The sequence below is a fragment of the Pleurodeles waltl genome, chromosome 11, assembly GCF_031143425.1.
Source record: "Pleurodeles waltl isolate 20211129_DDA chromosome 11, aPleWal1.hap1.20221129, whole genome shotgun sequence".
Classification (NCBI taxonomy): domain Eukaryota; kingdom Metazoa; phylum Chordata; class Amphibia; order Caudata; family Salamandridae; genus Pleurodeles; species Pleurodeles waltl.
Window position 1 is genome coordinate 932291028 of NC_090450.1, and position 18887 is coordinate 932309914.

Here is an 18887-nt window from a genome sequence, read left to right on the forward strand (position 1 = left end):
ATTGTTTTGGAATGATCACATTCAACGGAAGGGAATACTTTCAATGCAATATGGGAGTTAAATAACTCAGGGGGGCGAGCACCCCAAAAAGTAAATACTACACATTTTCAAATCCCTTGTATGTGAACTGTTTTCAGACTATTGTATTTGTACTATGATGGCCAACACACACGTTAAGAAACAGAAACAATTGTTTGTCCAACAAACTATCTTAATGATACCGTCTGATTGTCAAACTTGCACCAACATTACTTTTGAGGGGAAATTCCATTTTTCCTTGGCTTTACATTTCCCTGGGCCCTAATCTTCCATGATGACTTTCAGCCTTTCCAAATGTGGGCTTAATTTACAAATCTACCTCTATACCCACACCATGAGACTTAGAGCAAAGCTTTTCAGCAGCTTGGTCTAATTCTGAACCTCTCTAGACATCCACAAGTGTCTAAGATTATAAATTCCACATCCTGAAAGGGAGAATAGAGCCAGAGTGGAAAAGCACCTTCCAGATGGCACCAAGCTTCCCAGGCCAAAGGTCAGTTCGTGATTTTCGCCTAATAAAAATGCCAATAAAAAATAAACAATAACAAAATAACTCCGCCCAATGCTGAAACAAGCATGATAAAAAAACTGTACATTTATTTAGAAATAAGAATTACAATCTTTGTGATGACCTAAAACTATAATGCCAAAGACAGACAACAAAAAACTGTTAGTGACAGCGTGATCATCAAGAGCTGTGATGCTCCCTAGGTAAATGAGCCAATCAGGTTTCACTGCTTGCTTACAAATGTTTAAGGTGTATGGAAGGCAGGAAAACAGTTCTTTTGAGCTCTTCTGACACAGCAAGATGCCAGAATCCATGAAAGTCTAATACGTGCTCTTATACTAGAAACCAATAGAACCTAGAATGAAAATGGTACCGGATAGCCACAGGTAAAGATATCTTGGGAGATCAAGAGAAATGTCAATATTTATTTGTGAGGAAGAATTTCATGTTACTATATTTTGCAAAATAAAAAAAAACATCATTAGGGAATTTAGAAAATACCCTTTTATAGGAGACCACGACATGAAGTATTATTTTTGCTTTACAAATATGAACAAACTATAAAACACAACATCCTGCAGTCAGAGCCATTTTGTTCAAGCAAGCGAATACATTCCATTGAAGTATGTTGAGCTTTGATAAACCTTTGATACTTTTATTTCCACACAATGGACAACGTTTTAAAGTCTGAACACAAATCCTCTTGTACAGTAAGTAGCGTCTCAGAGCAGCATATAATACTGTTTATCTAATGTCCTTCCTCGAATAAAGTATCTGAAATAAATCAATGAAGGTATCAAAAATATACCCTGTAGACCAATACATCATACACAATTGCTTTTTCTTTTGCCATTTCGGGGCGCAACACAGTACAATCCCTCAAGTCTCTGTGAACAGATAATAGCATTTCCTAGTTAGGGGATCAGAAAGTGGGGCTGCATAATGTCTTAATTTCTAGCTCCCCCCAGCAGGGATTAAACTTTGGGGTGTTTTGGAGGGACAAACACTCCTACTTGCTCTGAGCTGTGCTTCCAACCCCATCAGCCTCAAGGCATGCCAACTTGCCCAGTATGTACAGCATAGCAGTTGTGTCTGCCCGGTCAAGCACAAGTTGTTGCCTCCCGTGCTGCAAGAGATTATCTTGCATTCAGATTTATTATACAGCATAGTGCTCTAAAACTGATTGAAATATATTAGTCTGTGGGGAGGGGACTAGTCAGAGAAATCTCTGAATTAATTCTTTAGTTAAGGGGAAGGCTGGGGATGAAATCACTCACGGACAGCAGAATGGTCCCGGGACCCTTGTCACCATCCAGGCAAGAGGGACAAGCTGTTCAGCCAAGTCAGTAGTGCCACTGGCTGAAGAGCTTCTTGGTGCAAGTTTGAATTTGTATGAGTGGTACGCAAAGTTACACACTGCACAACATTTTTGCTACCCAGGTAAAAGCTTTGAATCATAATTATATCTTGGAAGGACAGAGTGCTGGGGTTTGTTAAATGTTCATTAAGTTATAGACACACATTTGCCTCCCAGGAGGCCTATCTTGTATTCACCATAGGGATAAGTCAGCTTTCAAATCCCATTTCAAGTACTGGATACCAGGCAAAGTACAGTATGAATACGCATAAGTTCGTGCACATCTGCCTCACGGATAGACCATGGAATCCTCATGTGGGCCCACACCCAGACCAAAGAGAACACAGCTGGCATCCTCCACCCGACAGGTGTTCAAATGTAAGTAGACTCCTTGGAACTGGGACACCTCCGTGGTAAGCCGCACCATCTCCTTTTTCGGGATCTCTGTGAAATTAAGTTCACTGAATCTTCAGCTGTTGCAGCCAGCTAAGCTAGTTGCCATATTGTCATACCTTCAATCTGAATTTAAAGACGCAAGGGGCATTGCTCTGCTATACGTCGCCTCTTTGAGGCTGTCCCACTAATACCAAAACCCTGGATCTCCATCCATTATCCCCCAGAAGCTGTTTTTAACAACTGTGACTCCTCAGACGGGATCATCCATCCTTGTAAGAGTTCAAGGGGTTTGCATTCCAACAAAACAAGTAAAGGCCTTATTGAAATGCACTGAAGAATTTGGTTTGCAGAAAGGTGCTCTTGTTAAAAACTGTGTCCCTTTTAAGTGGCTGATGCTGTCGTATGCATGTATTCGTTTTGAGTCATTGGCCTCAGTTGCGTTTCACAAGCCATTTTGCGCCAAGAACCTCCCCATGGTAGGCGTGACTATTTAAGTGCAATCAGAATTTCAATAGACGCTTTTAAGAAGATCACTTCGGGAATCAGCTTTGAGAGCGCACTGGATGCAACCAAAGTTGTCTGTGCATGCCATCAAACCAAATGTGCTGCTGTGATGAGAAAAAATGCGAGCGGTGAAAATGTCTGCACTAAACTGGAATGTGCACACTGTACCTCTGTGCATAGATAGGTTTGTCCATATGCACACACACGCACACACACACACACACACACACACACATATGCCTAAACGCATACATCTTCCTTATGGTTTTCAACATTGATGATACGCGAGATCATTCAAGGACCAGGCGGAAATATCCCCTGAGTGAAAAATTGAAATTCAGTGACCAATTGCATTGTTTTGATCTACTTTAAAGTCGCCAAGCATTGGTTTCTGCTGAATGATCTTCTACACACTGGATCATGCTGGCACACAATAGTGTCAACACTAGAACAAGGAGTAGGCTGGGCTTCGTTTTAAGGCTTTTTTTGATTGAAGACTTGCTAGATTTTCAGGCATGAGAGCAGACTGATTCAAAATGCTGCTCGTTCCTTGGCTTTGATAGCTGTCCTCTGGCTCCATGGTCTCAGAGACAGTTCAGTGCTCCCTGATGGGCTTGCGCCTCCCTCATTCACTGTCCGAGAGAGTTTCATACTGCGAGCAGAGCAGGGGTTTCGGCTCCTCTTCCCAGGCACGGTGCTGGCTGTTGGCGTTTCCTTGAGGAATGGACGTCGGAGGCGGGGCCGCGACTAAGCCAGTTGGAAGCCTCATCGTTAGCGGGTTGTAAGGAAATGGTGTCGACCCTAAAAACAAAATAGGAGAAAGATGGCATTAACAATGCAATTATGAATTGGGCTAAAAAGCAGTGTTCTCAACTTCAAATAGTTAATAGTCGGACATTATTAGTTTAACGGCTTTTTAAATAAAAGAGCTACATGTAGACCTGGAGCATCCTAAATAGGTTAAGAACTATCCAGCTGTGGGGTATGAAAGTTCAATTTGGCTTTATTTCCTGATCAATAGAAATAAATGCTGACCATTGGTTAATAGAACAAATCATTATGGGCTGAAGGAGATAGGACATTAAATTACAAATGTATTCACAAGTCTAATTTCGTGAGGGGTGCCCTTAGATGGCTACAGTTGAAGTGGATACTGTCTCCCTAGAGACAGCCCATACCCCTTTAGCCCACAGAAGTATATATATATATATATATATATATATATATATATATATATATATATATATATATATATATATAAGTATATATATATATATATATAAGTATATATATATATATATATATATATATATGGAAAATGTCACTTACCCAGTGTACATCTGTTCGTGGCATGAGACGCTGCAGATTCACATGCTGTGCATTATCCTGCCATCTAGTGTTGGGCTCTGAGTGTCTACCGGGGAGGTGGGAGGGCGCATGTGAATCTGCAGCGTCTCATGCCACGAACAGATGTACACTGGGTAAGTGACATTTTCCGTTCAGTGGAATGTGTAGCTGCAGATACACATGCTGTGCATAGACTAATACGCAGTAATCTCCCCAAAATGCGGTGGCTTAGCCTGTAGGAGTTGAAGTTGTCTGAAATAATGTTCTTAATACAGCTTGTCCTACTGTGGCTTGTTGTGTTGCTAACACATCTACACAGTAATGCTTAGTGAATGTATGAGGCGTAGACCAGGAGGCTGCCTTACAAATTTCCGTCATAGGTATATTCCCCAGAAAAGCCATTGTGGCGCCTTTTTTCCTAGTGGAATGTGCTCTTGGTGTAATAGGTAGATCTCTTTTTGTTTTAATACAGCAAGTTTCAATACATTTAACTATCCATCTGGCGATGCCTTGTTTGGATATAGGATTACCTGCATGAGGTTTTTGGAAGGCTACGAACAATTGTTTTGTTTTACATAATTGTTTTGTTCTGTCAATGTAATACATTAGTGCTCTTTTTATATCTAATGTATGTAAAGCTCTTTCTGCTACTGAGTCTGGTTGTGGAAAGAAGACTGGGAGTTCCACTGTTTGGTTTAGGTGGAATGGTGATATGACTACTTTTGGTAAGAATTTCGCATTTGTACGGAGAACCACTTTATGTTTATGTATTTGTATAAAGGGTTCTTGAATAGTAAATGCTTGTATTTCACTTACTCTTCTGAGTGATGTGATAGCTATTAGGAAGGCTACTTTCCAAGTTAAGTATTGCATCTCACAAGAGTGCATGCGTTCGAATGGTGGTCTCATGAGTCGTGCTAATACAATATTAAGGTTCCATGAAGGTACTGGTGGTGTCCTTGGGGGTATGATTCTTTTTAGTACCTCCATAAATGCTTTGATGACTGGGATTCAAAAAAGCGATGTTGTATGTGTAATCTGCAGATAGGCAGATATTGCAGTGAGATGTATTTTAATGGAAGAGAATGCTAGATTAGACTTTTGTAAGTGTAATAAGTAGCTTACAATGTCCTTTGTGGAGGCATGTAGTGGTTGAATCTGATTAGTGTGGCAGTAGTAAACAAATCTTTTCCATTTGTTTGCGTAACAATGCCTTGTTGTAGATTTTCTAGCTTGTTTAATGACCTTCATACATTCTTGTGTAAGGTTTAAATGTCCAAATTCTAAGACTTCAGGAGCCAGATTGCTAGATTGAGCGATGCTGGATTCGGGTGTCTGATCTGTTGTTTGTGGTGTGTTAACAGATCTGGTATGTTTGGTAATTTGATGTGAGGTACTACTGATAAGTCCAACAGTGTTGTGTACCACGGTTGGCGAGCCCAGGTTGGTGCTATGAGTATTAGTTTGAGTTTGTTTTGACTTAGTTTGTTGACCAGATAAGGGATGAGTGGGAGAGGGGGAAAAGCGTAAGCAAATATCCCTGACCAACTGATCCATAGTGCATTGCCCTTGGATTGAGGGTGTGGGTACCTGGTCGCGAAGTTTTGGCATTTTGCGTTTTCTTTTGTTGTGAATAGGTCTATGTTTGGTGTTCCCCAGCGGAGGGAGTGATCCTGTAGGATCTGGGGATGAATTTCCCATTCGTGAGTTTGTTGGTGATCTCGACTGAGATTGTCGGCTAACTGGTTCTGAATGCCTGGGATGTATTGTGCTATCAGGCAAATGTGATTGTGAATTGCTCAATGCCAAATTTGTTGTACTAAGAGACACAGTTGTGATGAGTGTGTCCCCCCTTGTTTGTTGAGATAATACATTGTTGTCGGTTTTGACAAGAATGTGTTTGTGGGCTACTAGTGGTTGAAATGCTTTTAATGCTAGAAACACTGCTAACAGTTCCAAATGATTTATGTGAAATTGTTTTTGTTGATTGCCCCATTGACCCTGTATGCTGTGCTTGTTGAGGTGTGCTCCCCACCCCATCATGGAAGCATCTGTTGTGATCACATCTTGAGGCACAGGGTCTTGGAATGGCCGCCCTTGGTTTAAATTTATAGGGTTCCACCATTGAAGCGAGAAGTGTGTTTGGCGGTCTATCAACACTAGATCTTGAAGTTGACCCTGTGCTTGTGTCCATTGTTTTGCTAGGCACTGTTGTAAGGGCCGCATGTGTAATCTTGCGTTTGGGACAATGGCTATGCATGAAGACATCATGCCTAGAAGTTTCATTACAAACCTTACTGGGTAGTGTTGGTTTGACTGTATGCTTGATGTTATATTTTGGAACGCTTGGACCCTTTGTGGACTTGGAGTGGCAATTGCTTTTTGTGTGTTGAGTGTTGCTCCCAAGTATTGTTGTATTTGGGATGGTTGCAGATGTGATTTCTGGTAATTTATAGAGAACCCTAGGTTGTGTAGAGTCTCTATAACTTATTGTGTGTGAAGAAGACACTGTTGTTGAGAGTTGGTGTTTATTAGCCAGTCGTCTAAGTATGGGAATACGTGCATGTGCTGTCTCCTTATGTGAGCGGCTACTACTGCAAGGCATTTCGTGAATACCGTTGGGGCTGTTGTTATCCCGAACAGTAACACTTTGAATTGATAGTGTACGCCGTGTATCACAAACCTTAAGTATTTTCTGTGAAAAGGATGGATGGGTATGTGAAAGTACGCATCCTTGAGATCTAACGTTGACATGTAGTCCTCCTTTTTTAGTAATGGAACCACGTCTTGAAGTGTTACCATGTGGAAGTGGTCTGACTTGATAAAGAGATTCAGTGTTCTGAGGTCTAAAATAGGTCTTAACGTTTTATCCTTCTTTGTAATTAGGAAATATAGTGAATAGACTCCTGTTCCTTTCTGATGGTTGGGTACTAACTCTATTGCTTGTTTTTGTAATAGTGCTTGGACCTCTATTTGTAATAGGTCTAAGTGTTGTTTGGACAGATTGTGTGCCCTTGGGGGCACATCTGGCGGGAACCTTGTGAATTCTATGCAATAACCATGTTGGATAATGGCTAGGACCCATGCGTCCGTACTAATGTGTGTCCAGTTTTGATAGTATGTGGTAAGTCTCCCCTCCACTGGTGTTAAGTGTTGGGGTTTTGTGACATTGAAGTCACTGTTTGGTTTGGCTTGTTTTAGGTGTCTGGAACTTTCCCCTTCCTCTTGGGATTTGTCCACCTCTATATGAGCCACGAACCCCTCCCCTCTGGTATTGTGCCTGATAGGTGGGTCTGGTTTGCGAGGTGGAAGGCTCTGGTGTTTGCATTCGAAACCCCCCCTCTAAATTGTGGCTTTCTAAATGTGCCTCTGCCCTGTGGGGAGTAGAGCACGCCCATGGCTTTGGCCGTGTCCGTCTTTAATTTTTCAATTGCTGTGTCCACTTCCGGCCCAAACAATTGTTCCTGGTTAAAAGGCATGTTCAAGACTGCTTGTTGGATTTGTGGCTTGAATCCTGAGCTTCGTAACCATGCATGCCTGCGAATGGTTACCGCAGTGTTGACTGTTCGTGCTGCCGTGTCTGCAGAGTCTAATGCGGACCTTATTTGGTTGTTGGATATTGCTTGTCCTTCTTCCACAACCTGCTGGGCACGTTTCTGGTGTTCTTTGGGCAAGTGTTGTATAACGTGTTGCATCTTGACCCAGTGTGCCCTGTTGTAGCGACCAAGTAGGGCTTGTGAGTTTGCGATCCACCATTGATTGGCTGCCTGTGTTGCCACTCGTTTGCCCGCTGCGTCAAACTTCCTACTCTCTTTGTCAGGCAGTAGAGCATCTCCTGACGATTGAGAGTTTGCCCTCTTTCTTGCTGCTCCTACAACCACCGAGTCTGGTGTAAGTTGCTGTGTTATAAACACAAGATCCCTTGGGGGAGGCTTGTATTTTTTCTCCACCCTAGGTGTGATAGCCCTTCCTTTAACTGGCTCCTGGAATACCTGTTTTGCATGTTTGAGCATGGCCGGGAGCATTGGCAGACTCTGGTAGGACGTGTGGGTGGATGCCAAGGTGTTGAACAGGAAATCATCCTCTATTGGCTCAAAGTGCTTTGCTACATTGTGGAACGTAGCTGCCCTTGATAGTACCTGCGTACATGCAGTACTGTCCTCTGGAGGGGACGGCTTTGTTGGGTAACAGTCCGGACTGTTGTCTGATACTGGTGCATCATACAAGTCCCATGCATCAGGATCATCCTGCGTCATCCCTGTATGCGTAGGTGACTGCATAGGAGGTGTTCCCACTGGAGACAACTGTGGTGAGTGTAATGGGGAAGGTTGTGGAGAAAAACTTGGTGGTGGTGTTTTTTCTCTGGCCACCTTCGCCTTTGGCTGCATTTCTGACTCCTGAAATGCCAGTTTTCTTTTTGTTTTAATTGGAGGAAGAGTTTGTATTTTTCCAGTCTCTTTCTGGATATGCAACTTCCTTTGAGTATGGTCAGGCTCAACCATACTTATTTTCTGCTCAAATCTGTTTTTCATGCATTTGGCTGAAAAGTCCTTGCTCTTCTGTGTAAGAGCTTCTTTTCGGCTCCGAAGCTGCTTTTTTCGGTACCGATGTTTCCGATAAAGTCTTTCTCGGTTCCGACGTTATTTTTCTCACCTTGGGTGAGTCGAACTCTCGGTGTCGTGATCGTTCGGTGCCGGAATCTCGAACGGAGTCGGAAGTCTTCGGCAAATCTCTGGCCTTTTTCGGTGCCGATGTTTGGTCACCTTCTTTTCAATGGGTTAAGCCATGGCCTGCTGGCGGTGGCGTCCCCTTGGCCTTAATGATCTTTGTGTGAGTTTTGGATGGGGCAGTTTTACTCACTGTTTTCTGCATCGTCGTGGTTCGCTCACTTTCGGAATCGTCAGTCTGTCCCCTGGATGGAAATTCTTTCCTCCTCCTCGGCGTCGAGTTGTTCTCTCGGTGTCGACGCCATTTGTAGTCTTCTCGCTCGTCGATCATGAATGGTCTTTTTTGATCGAAACGCTCGACAGGCCTCACAAGTATCCTTCCTGTGTTCTGGTGATAAACACAGATTACAGACCAGGTGTTGGTCTGTATAAGGATACTTCGAGTGGCACTTCGGACAGAAGCGGAAGGGGGTCTGATCCATTAGTCTTCGTCGATGGATGCGTTCGGGCCGACCAGGCCCCGCTGAAGAGTGGTAGCCCTGAATGGCCGCCGGAGCGCTTCTGCGATCGGTACCGATACGATAACACTAACCCGGTACCGAGCGCGAACAATACCGTTGAATTTTCGATATTTAGCTAACTTTCCCGATTCGAAATACGGAACGAAGAGGAACACGTACGAACCCGATGGCGGAAAGAAAACAATCTAAGATGGAGTCGACTCGAAAAGACTTCTTCGAAGAAAAACAACTTGTAACACTCCAAGCCCAACACTAGATGGCAGGATAATGCACAGCATGTGTATCTGCAGCTACACATGCCACCGAACATATATATATATATATATATATATATGGAAAATGTCACTTACCCAGTGTACATCTGTTCGTGGCATGAGTCGCTGCAGATTCACATGCTTTGCACATCCCGCCATCTAGTGTTGGGCTCGGAGTGTTACAAGTTGTTTTTCTTCGAAGAAGTCTTTTCGAGTCACAAGATCGAGGGACTCCTCCCATTTCGGCACCACTGCGCATGGGTGTCGACTCCATCTTAGATTGTTTTCCCCGCAGAGGGTGAGGTAGGAGTTGTGTATTATAGTAATAGTGCCCATGCAATGGAGTGAATATGTATGTACATAATGTAGTTTAAAGTGATATATTTACAAATTTACAAATGTTTAAGATTAACTTCGAAACGGCTACAGGCTCCCGGGGAGGCGGGTGGGCGCATGTGAATCTGCAGCGACTCATGCCACGAACAGATGTACACTGGGTAAGTGACATTTTCCGTTCGATGGCATGTGTAGCTGCAGATACACATGCTTTGCATAGACTAGTAAACAGTTATCTCCCCAAAAGCGGTGGTTCAGCCTGTAGGAGTTGAAGTTGTTTGAAATAATGTTCGTAGTACTGCCTGGCCTACTGTGGCCTGTTGTGCTGTTAGCACATCCACGCAGTAGTGTTTGGTAAACGTATGAGGCGTAGACCATGTGGCTGCCTTACATATTTCAGTCATTGGAATATTTCCTAGAAAGGCCATGGTAGCACCTTTCTTTCTAGTCGAGTGTGCCTTTGGTGTAATAGGCAGTTCTCTTTTTGCTTTGAGATAGCAAGTTTGAATGCACTTAACTATCCATCTAGCAATGCCTTGTTTTGAAATTGGATTTCCTGTATGAGGTTTTTGGAAAGCAACAAATAATTGTTTTGTTTTCCGAATTTGTTTTGTTCTGTCAATGTAGTACATTAACGCTCTTTTGATGTCTAATGTATGTAGTGCTCTTTCAGCTACGGAATCTGGCTCTGGGAAGAACACTGGTAGTTCTACTGTTTGATTCAAGTGGAACGGTGATATGACTTTTGGTAAGAATTTAGGATTTGTGCGTAAGACTACTTTATGCTTGTGTATCTGAATAAATGGTTCTTGTATGGTAAATGCTTGTATCTCACTTACTCTTCTTAGAGATGTGATAGCAATTAGAAATGCAACTTTCCATGTTAAGTATTGCATTTCACATGAGTGCATAGGTTCGAAAGGTGGACCCATAAGTCGAGTTAAGACAATGTTGAGGTTCCACGAAGGAACTGGTGGTGTTCTTGGTGGTATAATTCTCTTTAATCCTTCCATAAACGCTTTCATGACTGGTATCCTAAATAATGAAGTTGAGTGCGTAATTTGCAGATAAGCTGAAATTGCGGTAAGATGTATTTTAATGGATGAAAAAGCTAGCTTTGACTTTTGCAAATATAGTAAGTAGCTTACAATGTCTTTAGCAGATGCGTGTAATGGTTGGATTTGATTATTATGGCAATAATAAACAAATCTTTTCCACTTATTTGCATAGCAATGTCTAGTGGTTGGTTTCCTAGCTTGTTTTATGACCTCCATACATTCCTGTGTAAGGTCTAAGTGTCCGAATTCTAAGATTTCAGGAGCCAAATTGCTAGATTCAGCGATGCTGGATTTGGGTGTCTGATCTGTTGTTTGTGTTGAGTTAACAGATCTGGTTTGTTTGGTAGTTTGACATGGGGCACTACTGAGAGGTCTAGTAGTGTTGTGTACCAAGGTTGTCTTCCCCAAGTTGGTGTTATTAGTATGAGTTTGAGTTTGTTTTGACTCAACTTGTTTACCAGATATGGAAAGAGTTGGAGAGGGGGAAAAGCGTATGCAAATATCCCTGACCAACTCATCCATAACGCATTGCCCTGAGACTGATCCTGTGGGTATCTGGATGCGAAGTTTTGTCATTTTGCGTTTTCTTTTATTGCAAATAGGTCTATTTGTGGTGTTCCCCATCTTTGGAAGTAAGTGTTTAGTATTTGGGGGTGAATCTCCCATTCGTGGATCTGTTGGTAATCCCGAGAGAGATTTTCTGCTAACTGATTCTGAATCCCTGGAATAAACTGTGCTATTAGGCGAATGTGGTTGTGGATCGCCCAATGCCATATTCTCTGTGCCAGGAGACACAACTGTGTTGAGTGTGTTCCTCCCTGTTTGTTGAGATAATACATCGTTGTCATGTTGTCTGTTTTGACAAGGATGTGTTTGTGGCTTATTATGGGTTGAAAAGCTTTCAATGCTAGAAATACTGCCAGTAGTTCTAAGTGATTTATGTGAAACTGTCTTTGCGGAGTGTCCCATTGTCCCTGGATGCTGTGTTGATTGAGGTGTGCTCCCCACCCTATCATGGAGGCATCTGTAGTTATTACGTATTGAGGCACTTGGTCTTGGAAAGGCCGCCCTTGGTTTAAATTTATATTGTTCCACCATAGAAGCGAGGTGTATGTTTGGCGGTCTATCAACACTAGATCTAGAATTTGACCCTGTGCCTGTGACCATTGTGATGCTAGGCACTGTTGTAAGGGCCACATGTGCAATCTGGCGTTTGGGACAATGGCTATGCATGAGGACATCATGCCTAGTAGTTTCATCACCATCTTGACCTGTATTTTTTGTTTTGGATACATGGCCTGTATTACATTGTGAAATGCTTGTACCCTTTGTGGACTTGGAGTGGCAACCCCTTTTGTTGTGTTGATTGTTGCCCCTAAGTATTGCTGTGTTTGACACGGCTGAAGGTGTGACTTTGTGTAGTTGAGTGAGAAACCTAGTTTGTGGAGGGTTTTGATGACATAGTTTGTGTGTTGTGAACATTGTTCTTGCGTGTTGGTTTTGATTAACCAATCGTCTAGGTACGGGAACACGTGTATTTGCTGTCTTCTGATATGCGCAGCTACTACTGCCAGGCATTTTGTAAAAACTCTTGGCGCAGTTGTTATCCCGAATGGCAACACTTTGAATTGGTAATGTACCCCTTGGAATACAAACCTTAGGTACTTTCTGTGCGAAGGATGTATCGGTATATGGAAGCATGCATCCTTTAGGTCTAGTGTTGTCATGTAGTCTTGTTGTTTGAGCAATGGGATTACGTCCTGTAATGTCACCATGTGAAAGTGATCTGATTTGATGTAAGTATTTAACGTTCTGAGATCTAATATAGGTCTTAGAGTTTTGTCCTTTTTGGGTATGAGAAAGTACAGAGAGTAAACTCCTGTTCCTTTCTGATGAATTGGTACTAATTCTATTGCTTCTTTTTGTAACAACGCTTGGACCTCCAGTTGTAGAAGATCCATGTGTTGTTTTGACATATTGTGTGTTTTCGGTGGGACATTTGGAGGGAATTTGAGAAATTCTATGCAATAACCATGCTGGATAATTGCTAGGACCGAAGTATCTGTTGTTATTTCCTCCCATTGTTTGTAGAACTTGGTTAGCCTCCCCCCCACAGGTGTTATGTGTTGGGGATTTGTGACGTCTAAGTCACTGCTTGTTTTGTGGAGTTTTGGGACTTTGGAATTTCCCTCTACTTTTTTGGAATTGTCCCCCTCTATATTGTCCCCGAAAACTTCCCCGCTGATATTGGCTCTGATAAGTGGGCCTTGTTTGTGAGGTTGTGGGTTCCGTGCTTTGTCCTCGAAACCCCCCTCGAAACTGTGTTTTACGAAATGTGCCTCTGCTCTGTGGGGAGTAGAGTGCGCCCATTGCTTTGGCCGTATCAGTGACCTTTTTAAGTTTTTCGATGGCAGTGTCCACCTCCGGCCCAAACAACTGCTGTCCGTTAAATGGCATATTCAGCACGGCTTGTTGTATTTTCGGCTTGAATCCTGATGTACGCAGCCATGCATGTCTCCTTATTGTCACTGCTGTGTTTACAGTTCTAGCAGCTGTGTCTGCTGCATCCATTGCTGACCGTATCTGATTGTTTGAGATACTTTGTCCTTCTTCCACCACTTGCTGTGCTCTCTTTTGGAACTCCTTGGGCAAATGTTCTATAAAGTGTTGCATTTCATCCCAATGAGCCCTATCGTATCTGGCCAACAAAGCCTGTGAGTTGGCAATACGCCACTGGTTTGCTGCCTGTGCCGCCACCCTTTTCCCTGCTGCGTCGAATTTACGACTCTCTTTGTCTGGAGGTGGTGCGTCTCCTGAAGTGTGTGAGTTCGCCCTCTTGCGAGCTGCCCCTACTACCACTGAGTCCGGTGTTAACTGTTGTGTGATGTACACAGGGTCTGTTGGTGGCGGTTTATATTTTTTCTCCACTCTTGGAGTAATGGCCCTTCCTTTTACAGGCTCCTCAAACACTTGTTTGGAGTGTTTTAGCATTCCAGGTAGCATGGGGAGACTCTGGTACTGGCTGTGTGTGGACGACAGTGTATTAAATAGAAAGTCGTCTTTAATTGGCTCTGCATGCAGGCTGACATTGTGAAACGCCGCTGCCCTTGACACCACCTGTGCGTAGGCTGTACTATCTTCTGGTCGTGAAGGTCTAGCTGGATAACAGTCAGGACTGTTATCTGACAATGGTGCATCATAAAGGTCCCACGCGTCTGGATCATCGTGCCTCATCCCTGTATGAGTTGGGGATTGCATCATTGGTGGATTGGCTACTGGTGATGGTTGCGGAGAGCGTTGTGGAGACGGTGGCGGGGTTACTTGTTTAGCCACTTTTGCCTGTGGCTGCTTGTCTTTCTCTTGGAAGGCAAGTTTGCGTTTCATTCGAATCGGAGGGAGAGTGCTGATCTTCCCTGTTTCTTTTTGGATGTGGAGCCTTCTTTGGGTGTAGTCTGGCTCCATTGTCTCCAGTACCTGTCCAAATCTATGTGTTTGCATCTGTGAGGACAGGCCTTGTTCCTCTGTGTAGGAACTTGTTCTCTGTTCCGAGGCCGGATGTTTCGGTATCGAAACCTTTTCGGCTGCCTTTTTCGGTTCCGACGACACTTTTTTGCTCTTCGGCTTACAAATTTCTCGGTGCCCACTTGGTTCGGTGCCGCTCTCTCGGTGCCGAGATTGCTCTGACCCGTTTTTCGGGGTCGAGTCTGCTCTGACCCGGTGTCTCGGGGTCGAGTGTGCTCTGTGTCGGATGACTTCGACACAGGCGTGCCCTTTTTTGGTGCCGATGTCCGGTCACCTATTTTTCAGGTTAAGCCATGGCCTGTTGGCGGTGGCGTCCCCTAGGCTTTGCTGCTTTTTAGGTGAGTCTTGTGTATCGACGTCCTACTCACATTTTTCGCGTCTGTTCAGGATCGACCTCTTCCGAGTCCGATTCTTCGATGGAGAAGGCTTCCTTCTTCTTCCTCCATGTGTTTTTGTCCTGTCGGCACCGACGCCATCTGTAATCTTCTTGCTCTTCGGTCCCTTAAAGTCTTTCTGGACCGAAATGCTCGACAGGCCTCACAGGTATCCTCTTTGTGTTTTGGCGACAAACACAAATTACAGACCAGATGCTGATCTGTGTAAGGATACTTGTTGTGGCATTCGGGGCAGAAGCGGAATGGGGTCCCTCGATCTCGTGACTCGAAAAGACTGCTTCGAAGAAAAACAACTTGTAACACTCCGAGCCCAACACTAGATGGCGGGATGTGCAAAGCATGTGTATCTGCAGCTACACATGCCATCGAACATATATATATATATGGAAAATGTCACTTACCCAGTGTACATCTGTTCGTGGCATGAGACGCTGCAGATTCACATGCTGTACATTATCCTGCCATCTAGTGTTGGGCTCAGAGTGTTACAAGTTGTTTTTCTTCGAAGAAGTCTTTTCGAGTCACGAAACCGAGGGACTCCTCCCTTTCGGCTCCATTGCGCATGGGCGTCGACTCCATCTTAGATTGTTTTCCCAGCAGAGGGTGAGGTAGGAGTTGTGAATATAGTAAATGTGCCCATGCAATGGAGTAAGTATGTATGTACATAATGTGTATAAGAATAGTATTTATTTACAAATTTACAAGTTTCATTCAACTTATAACGGCTACAGGCTCCCGGGGAGGTGGGAGGGCGCATGTGAATCTGCAGCGTCTCATGCCACGAACAGATGTACACTGGGTAAGTGACATTTTATGTTCAATGGCATGTGTAGCTGCAGATACACATGCTGTGCATAGACTAGTAAGCAGTAATCTCCCCAAAAGCGGTGGCTTAGCCTGTAGGAGTTGAAGTTGTCTGAAATAATGTTCGTAATACAGCCTGTCCCACTGTGGCTTGTTGTGTTGTTAACACATCTACACAGTAATGTTTTGTGAATGTATGAGGCGCAGACCATGTGGCTGCCTTACAAATTTCTGTCATAGGTATATTCCCTAAAAAAAGCCATTGTGGCACCTTTTTTCCTAGTGGAATGCGCCTTTGGTGTAATAGTAGATCCCTTTTTGCTTTAATATAGCAGGTTTGAATACATTTCACTATTCATCTGGCAATGCCTTGTTTGGATATAGGATTCCCTGCATGAGGCTTTTGGAATGCTACAAATAATTGTTTTGTTTTGCGAAACTGTTTTGTTCTGTCAATGTAATACATTAGGGCTCTTTTGATGTCTAACGTATGTAAGGCTCTTTCTGCTACTGAGTCTGGTTGTGGAAAAAAGACTGGGAGTTCCACTGTTTGGTTTAGGTGGAATGGTGATATAACTTTTGGTAAAAAGTTTGGATTTGTACAGAGAACCACTTTATGTTTATGTATTTGTATAAAGGGTTCTTGTATAGTAAATGCTTGTATTTCGCTTACTCTTCTAAGAGATGTGATAGCTATCAGGAAGGCTACCTTCCAAGTTAAGTATTGCATTTCACAAGAGTGCATGGGTTCAAATGGTGGTCCCATGAGTCGTGTTAATACAATATTGAGGTTCCACGAAGGGACTGGTGGTGTTCTCGGGGGTATGATTCTTTTTAATCCTTCCATAAATGCTTTGATGACTGGGAGTCGAAAGAGCGATGTTGAATGTTTAATCTGCAGATAGGCAGATATTGCTGTGAGATGTATTTTAATAGAAGAGAATGCTAGGTTAGATTTTTGTAAGTGTAATAAGTAACTTACAATGTTTTTTGCGGAATCATGTAGTGGTTGAATTTGATTATTGTGGCAGTAGTAAACAAATCTTTTCCATTTGTTTGCATAACAATGTCTTGTAGTAGGTTTCCTAGCTTGTTTAATGGCCTCCATACATTCTTGTGTAAGGTCTAAGTGTCCAAATTCTAAGACTTCAGGAGCCAGATTGCTAGATTGAGCGATGCTGGATTCGGGTGTCTGATCTGTTGTTTGTGTTGGGTTAACAGATCTGGTCTGTTTGGTAATTTGACATGAGGTACCACTGATAGATCCAGCAGTGTTGTGTACCACGGTTGGCGAGCCCAGGTTGGTGCTATGAGTATTAGTTTGAGTCTGTTTTGACTCAGTTTGTTTACCAGATAAGGAATGAGTGGGAGAGGGGGAAAAGCGTAAGCAAATATCCCTGAAAAACTCATCCATAACGCATTGCCCTTGGACAGAGGGTGTGGGTACCTGGACGCAAAGTTTTGGCATTTTGCGTTTTCGATTGTTGCAAATAGGTCTATTTTTGGTGTTCCCCAGCGTAGAAAGTAATCTTGTAGGATCTGGGGATGAATCTCCCATTCGTGTGTTTGTTGATGATCTCGACTGAGATTGTCGGCTAATTGGTTTTGAATCCCTGGGATGTATTGTGCTATTAGGCGAATGTGATTGTGAATTGCCCAATGCCAATTTTTTTGTGCTAAGAGACACAGTTGTGACAAGTGTGTCCCTCCTTGTTTGTTGAGGTAATACATTGTCGTCATGTTGTCTGTTTTGACAAGAATGTGTTTGTGAGCTATCAGTGGTTGAAATGCTTTCAATGCTAGAAACACTGCCAACAGTTCTAAATGATTTATGCGCAGTTGTTTTTGTTGAATGTCCCATTGTCCCTGTATACTGTGCTGGTTGAGGTGTGCTCCCCACCCTATCATGGAAGCATCTGTTGTGATCACGTATTGAGGCACTGGGTCCTGGAATGGCCGCCCTTGGTTTAAATTTATAGGGTTCCACCATTGAAGCGAGAAGTGTGTCTGGCGGTCTATCAACACTAGATCTTGGGGTTGACCCTGTGCTTGTGTCCATTGTGTTGCTAGGCACTGTTGTAAGGGCCGCATGTGTAGTCTTGCGTTTGGGACAATGGCTATGCATGAAGTCATCATGCCTAGAAGTTTCATTACAAACCTCACCTGGTAGTGTTGGTTTGGCTGCATGTTTAATATTATATTCTGGAAGGCTTGTACTCTTCGTGGACTTAGAGTGGCAATTGCCTTTTGTGTGTCGAGTGTTGCTCCCAAGTATTGTTGTATTTGGGATGGTTGTAGATGTGATTTCTGGTAATTTATAGAGAACCCTAGTTTGTGTAGAGTTTCTATAATGTATTGTATGTGAAGAAGACACTGTTGTTGAGTGCTGGTTTTTATTAACCAATCGTCTAAGTATGGGAATACGTGCATGTGCTGTCTCCTTATATGAGCGGCTACTACTTCAAGGCATTTTGTGAATACCCTTGGGGCTGTTGTTATCCCGAATGGTAACACTTTGAATTGGTAATGCACGCCCTGTATTACAAACCTTAAGTATTTCCTGTGAGAAGGATGTATGGGTATGTGGAAATATGCATCCTTGAGATCTAACGTTGACATGTAGTCCTGTTTTTTAAGAAAGGGAATCACGTCTTGAAGTGTTACCATGTAGAAGTTATCGGATTTGATGTAGAGATTCAGTAGTCTGAGGTCTAATATGGGTCTCAACGTTTTGTCTTTCTTTGGAGTTAGGAAGTACAGGGAGTAGACACCTGTTCCTTTTTGATGGTTGGGTACTAGTTCTATTGCTTGTTTTTGTAACAATGCTTGGACTTCTAGCTGTAACAGGTCTAAGTGTTGTTTGGACATATTGTGTGCTCTTGGGGGCACATCTGGTGGGAAATTTATTAATTCTATGCAATAACCATGTTGGATAATGGCTAGGACCCATGCGTCCGTAGTTATGTTTTTCCAGTTTTGGTAGTATGCAGTAAGTCTCCCCCCCACTGGTGTTGAGTGTTGGGGGTTTGTGACATTGAAGTCACTGTTTGGCTTGAGGTGTTTTAGGGCTTTGGAATTGCCCCCTTGCTTTTGGGAATTGTCCACCCCTGTATGATCCTCGAAACCCTCCTCTTTGGTACTGCCCCTGATAGGTGGGCCTGGCTTGTGAGGTGGATGGC

At 43.2% G+C, this 18887-nt stretch overlaps 1 protein-coding gene across 11 annotated transcripts in view; it reads right to left on the bottom strand.

Moving 5' to 3' along the window:
- Nucleotides 1–614: 614 nt before the first annotated feature.
- Nucleotides 615–18887, bottom strand: part of NCOR2 (nuclear receptor corepressor 2) — a 1084598-nt gene continuing 1066325 nt past the window's right edge. For all 11 annotated transcript variants that reach the window (XM_069215021.1, XM_069215023.1, XM_069215022.1 and 8 more), the window contains one exon: nucleotides 615–3605. In XM_069215021.1, the coding sequence (XP_069071122.1) occupies nucleotides 3430–3605 (176 nt within the window). In that variant the 3' untranslated portion in view covers nucleotides 615–3429. The remainder of the gene's footprint in view (nucleotides 3606–18887) is intronic.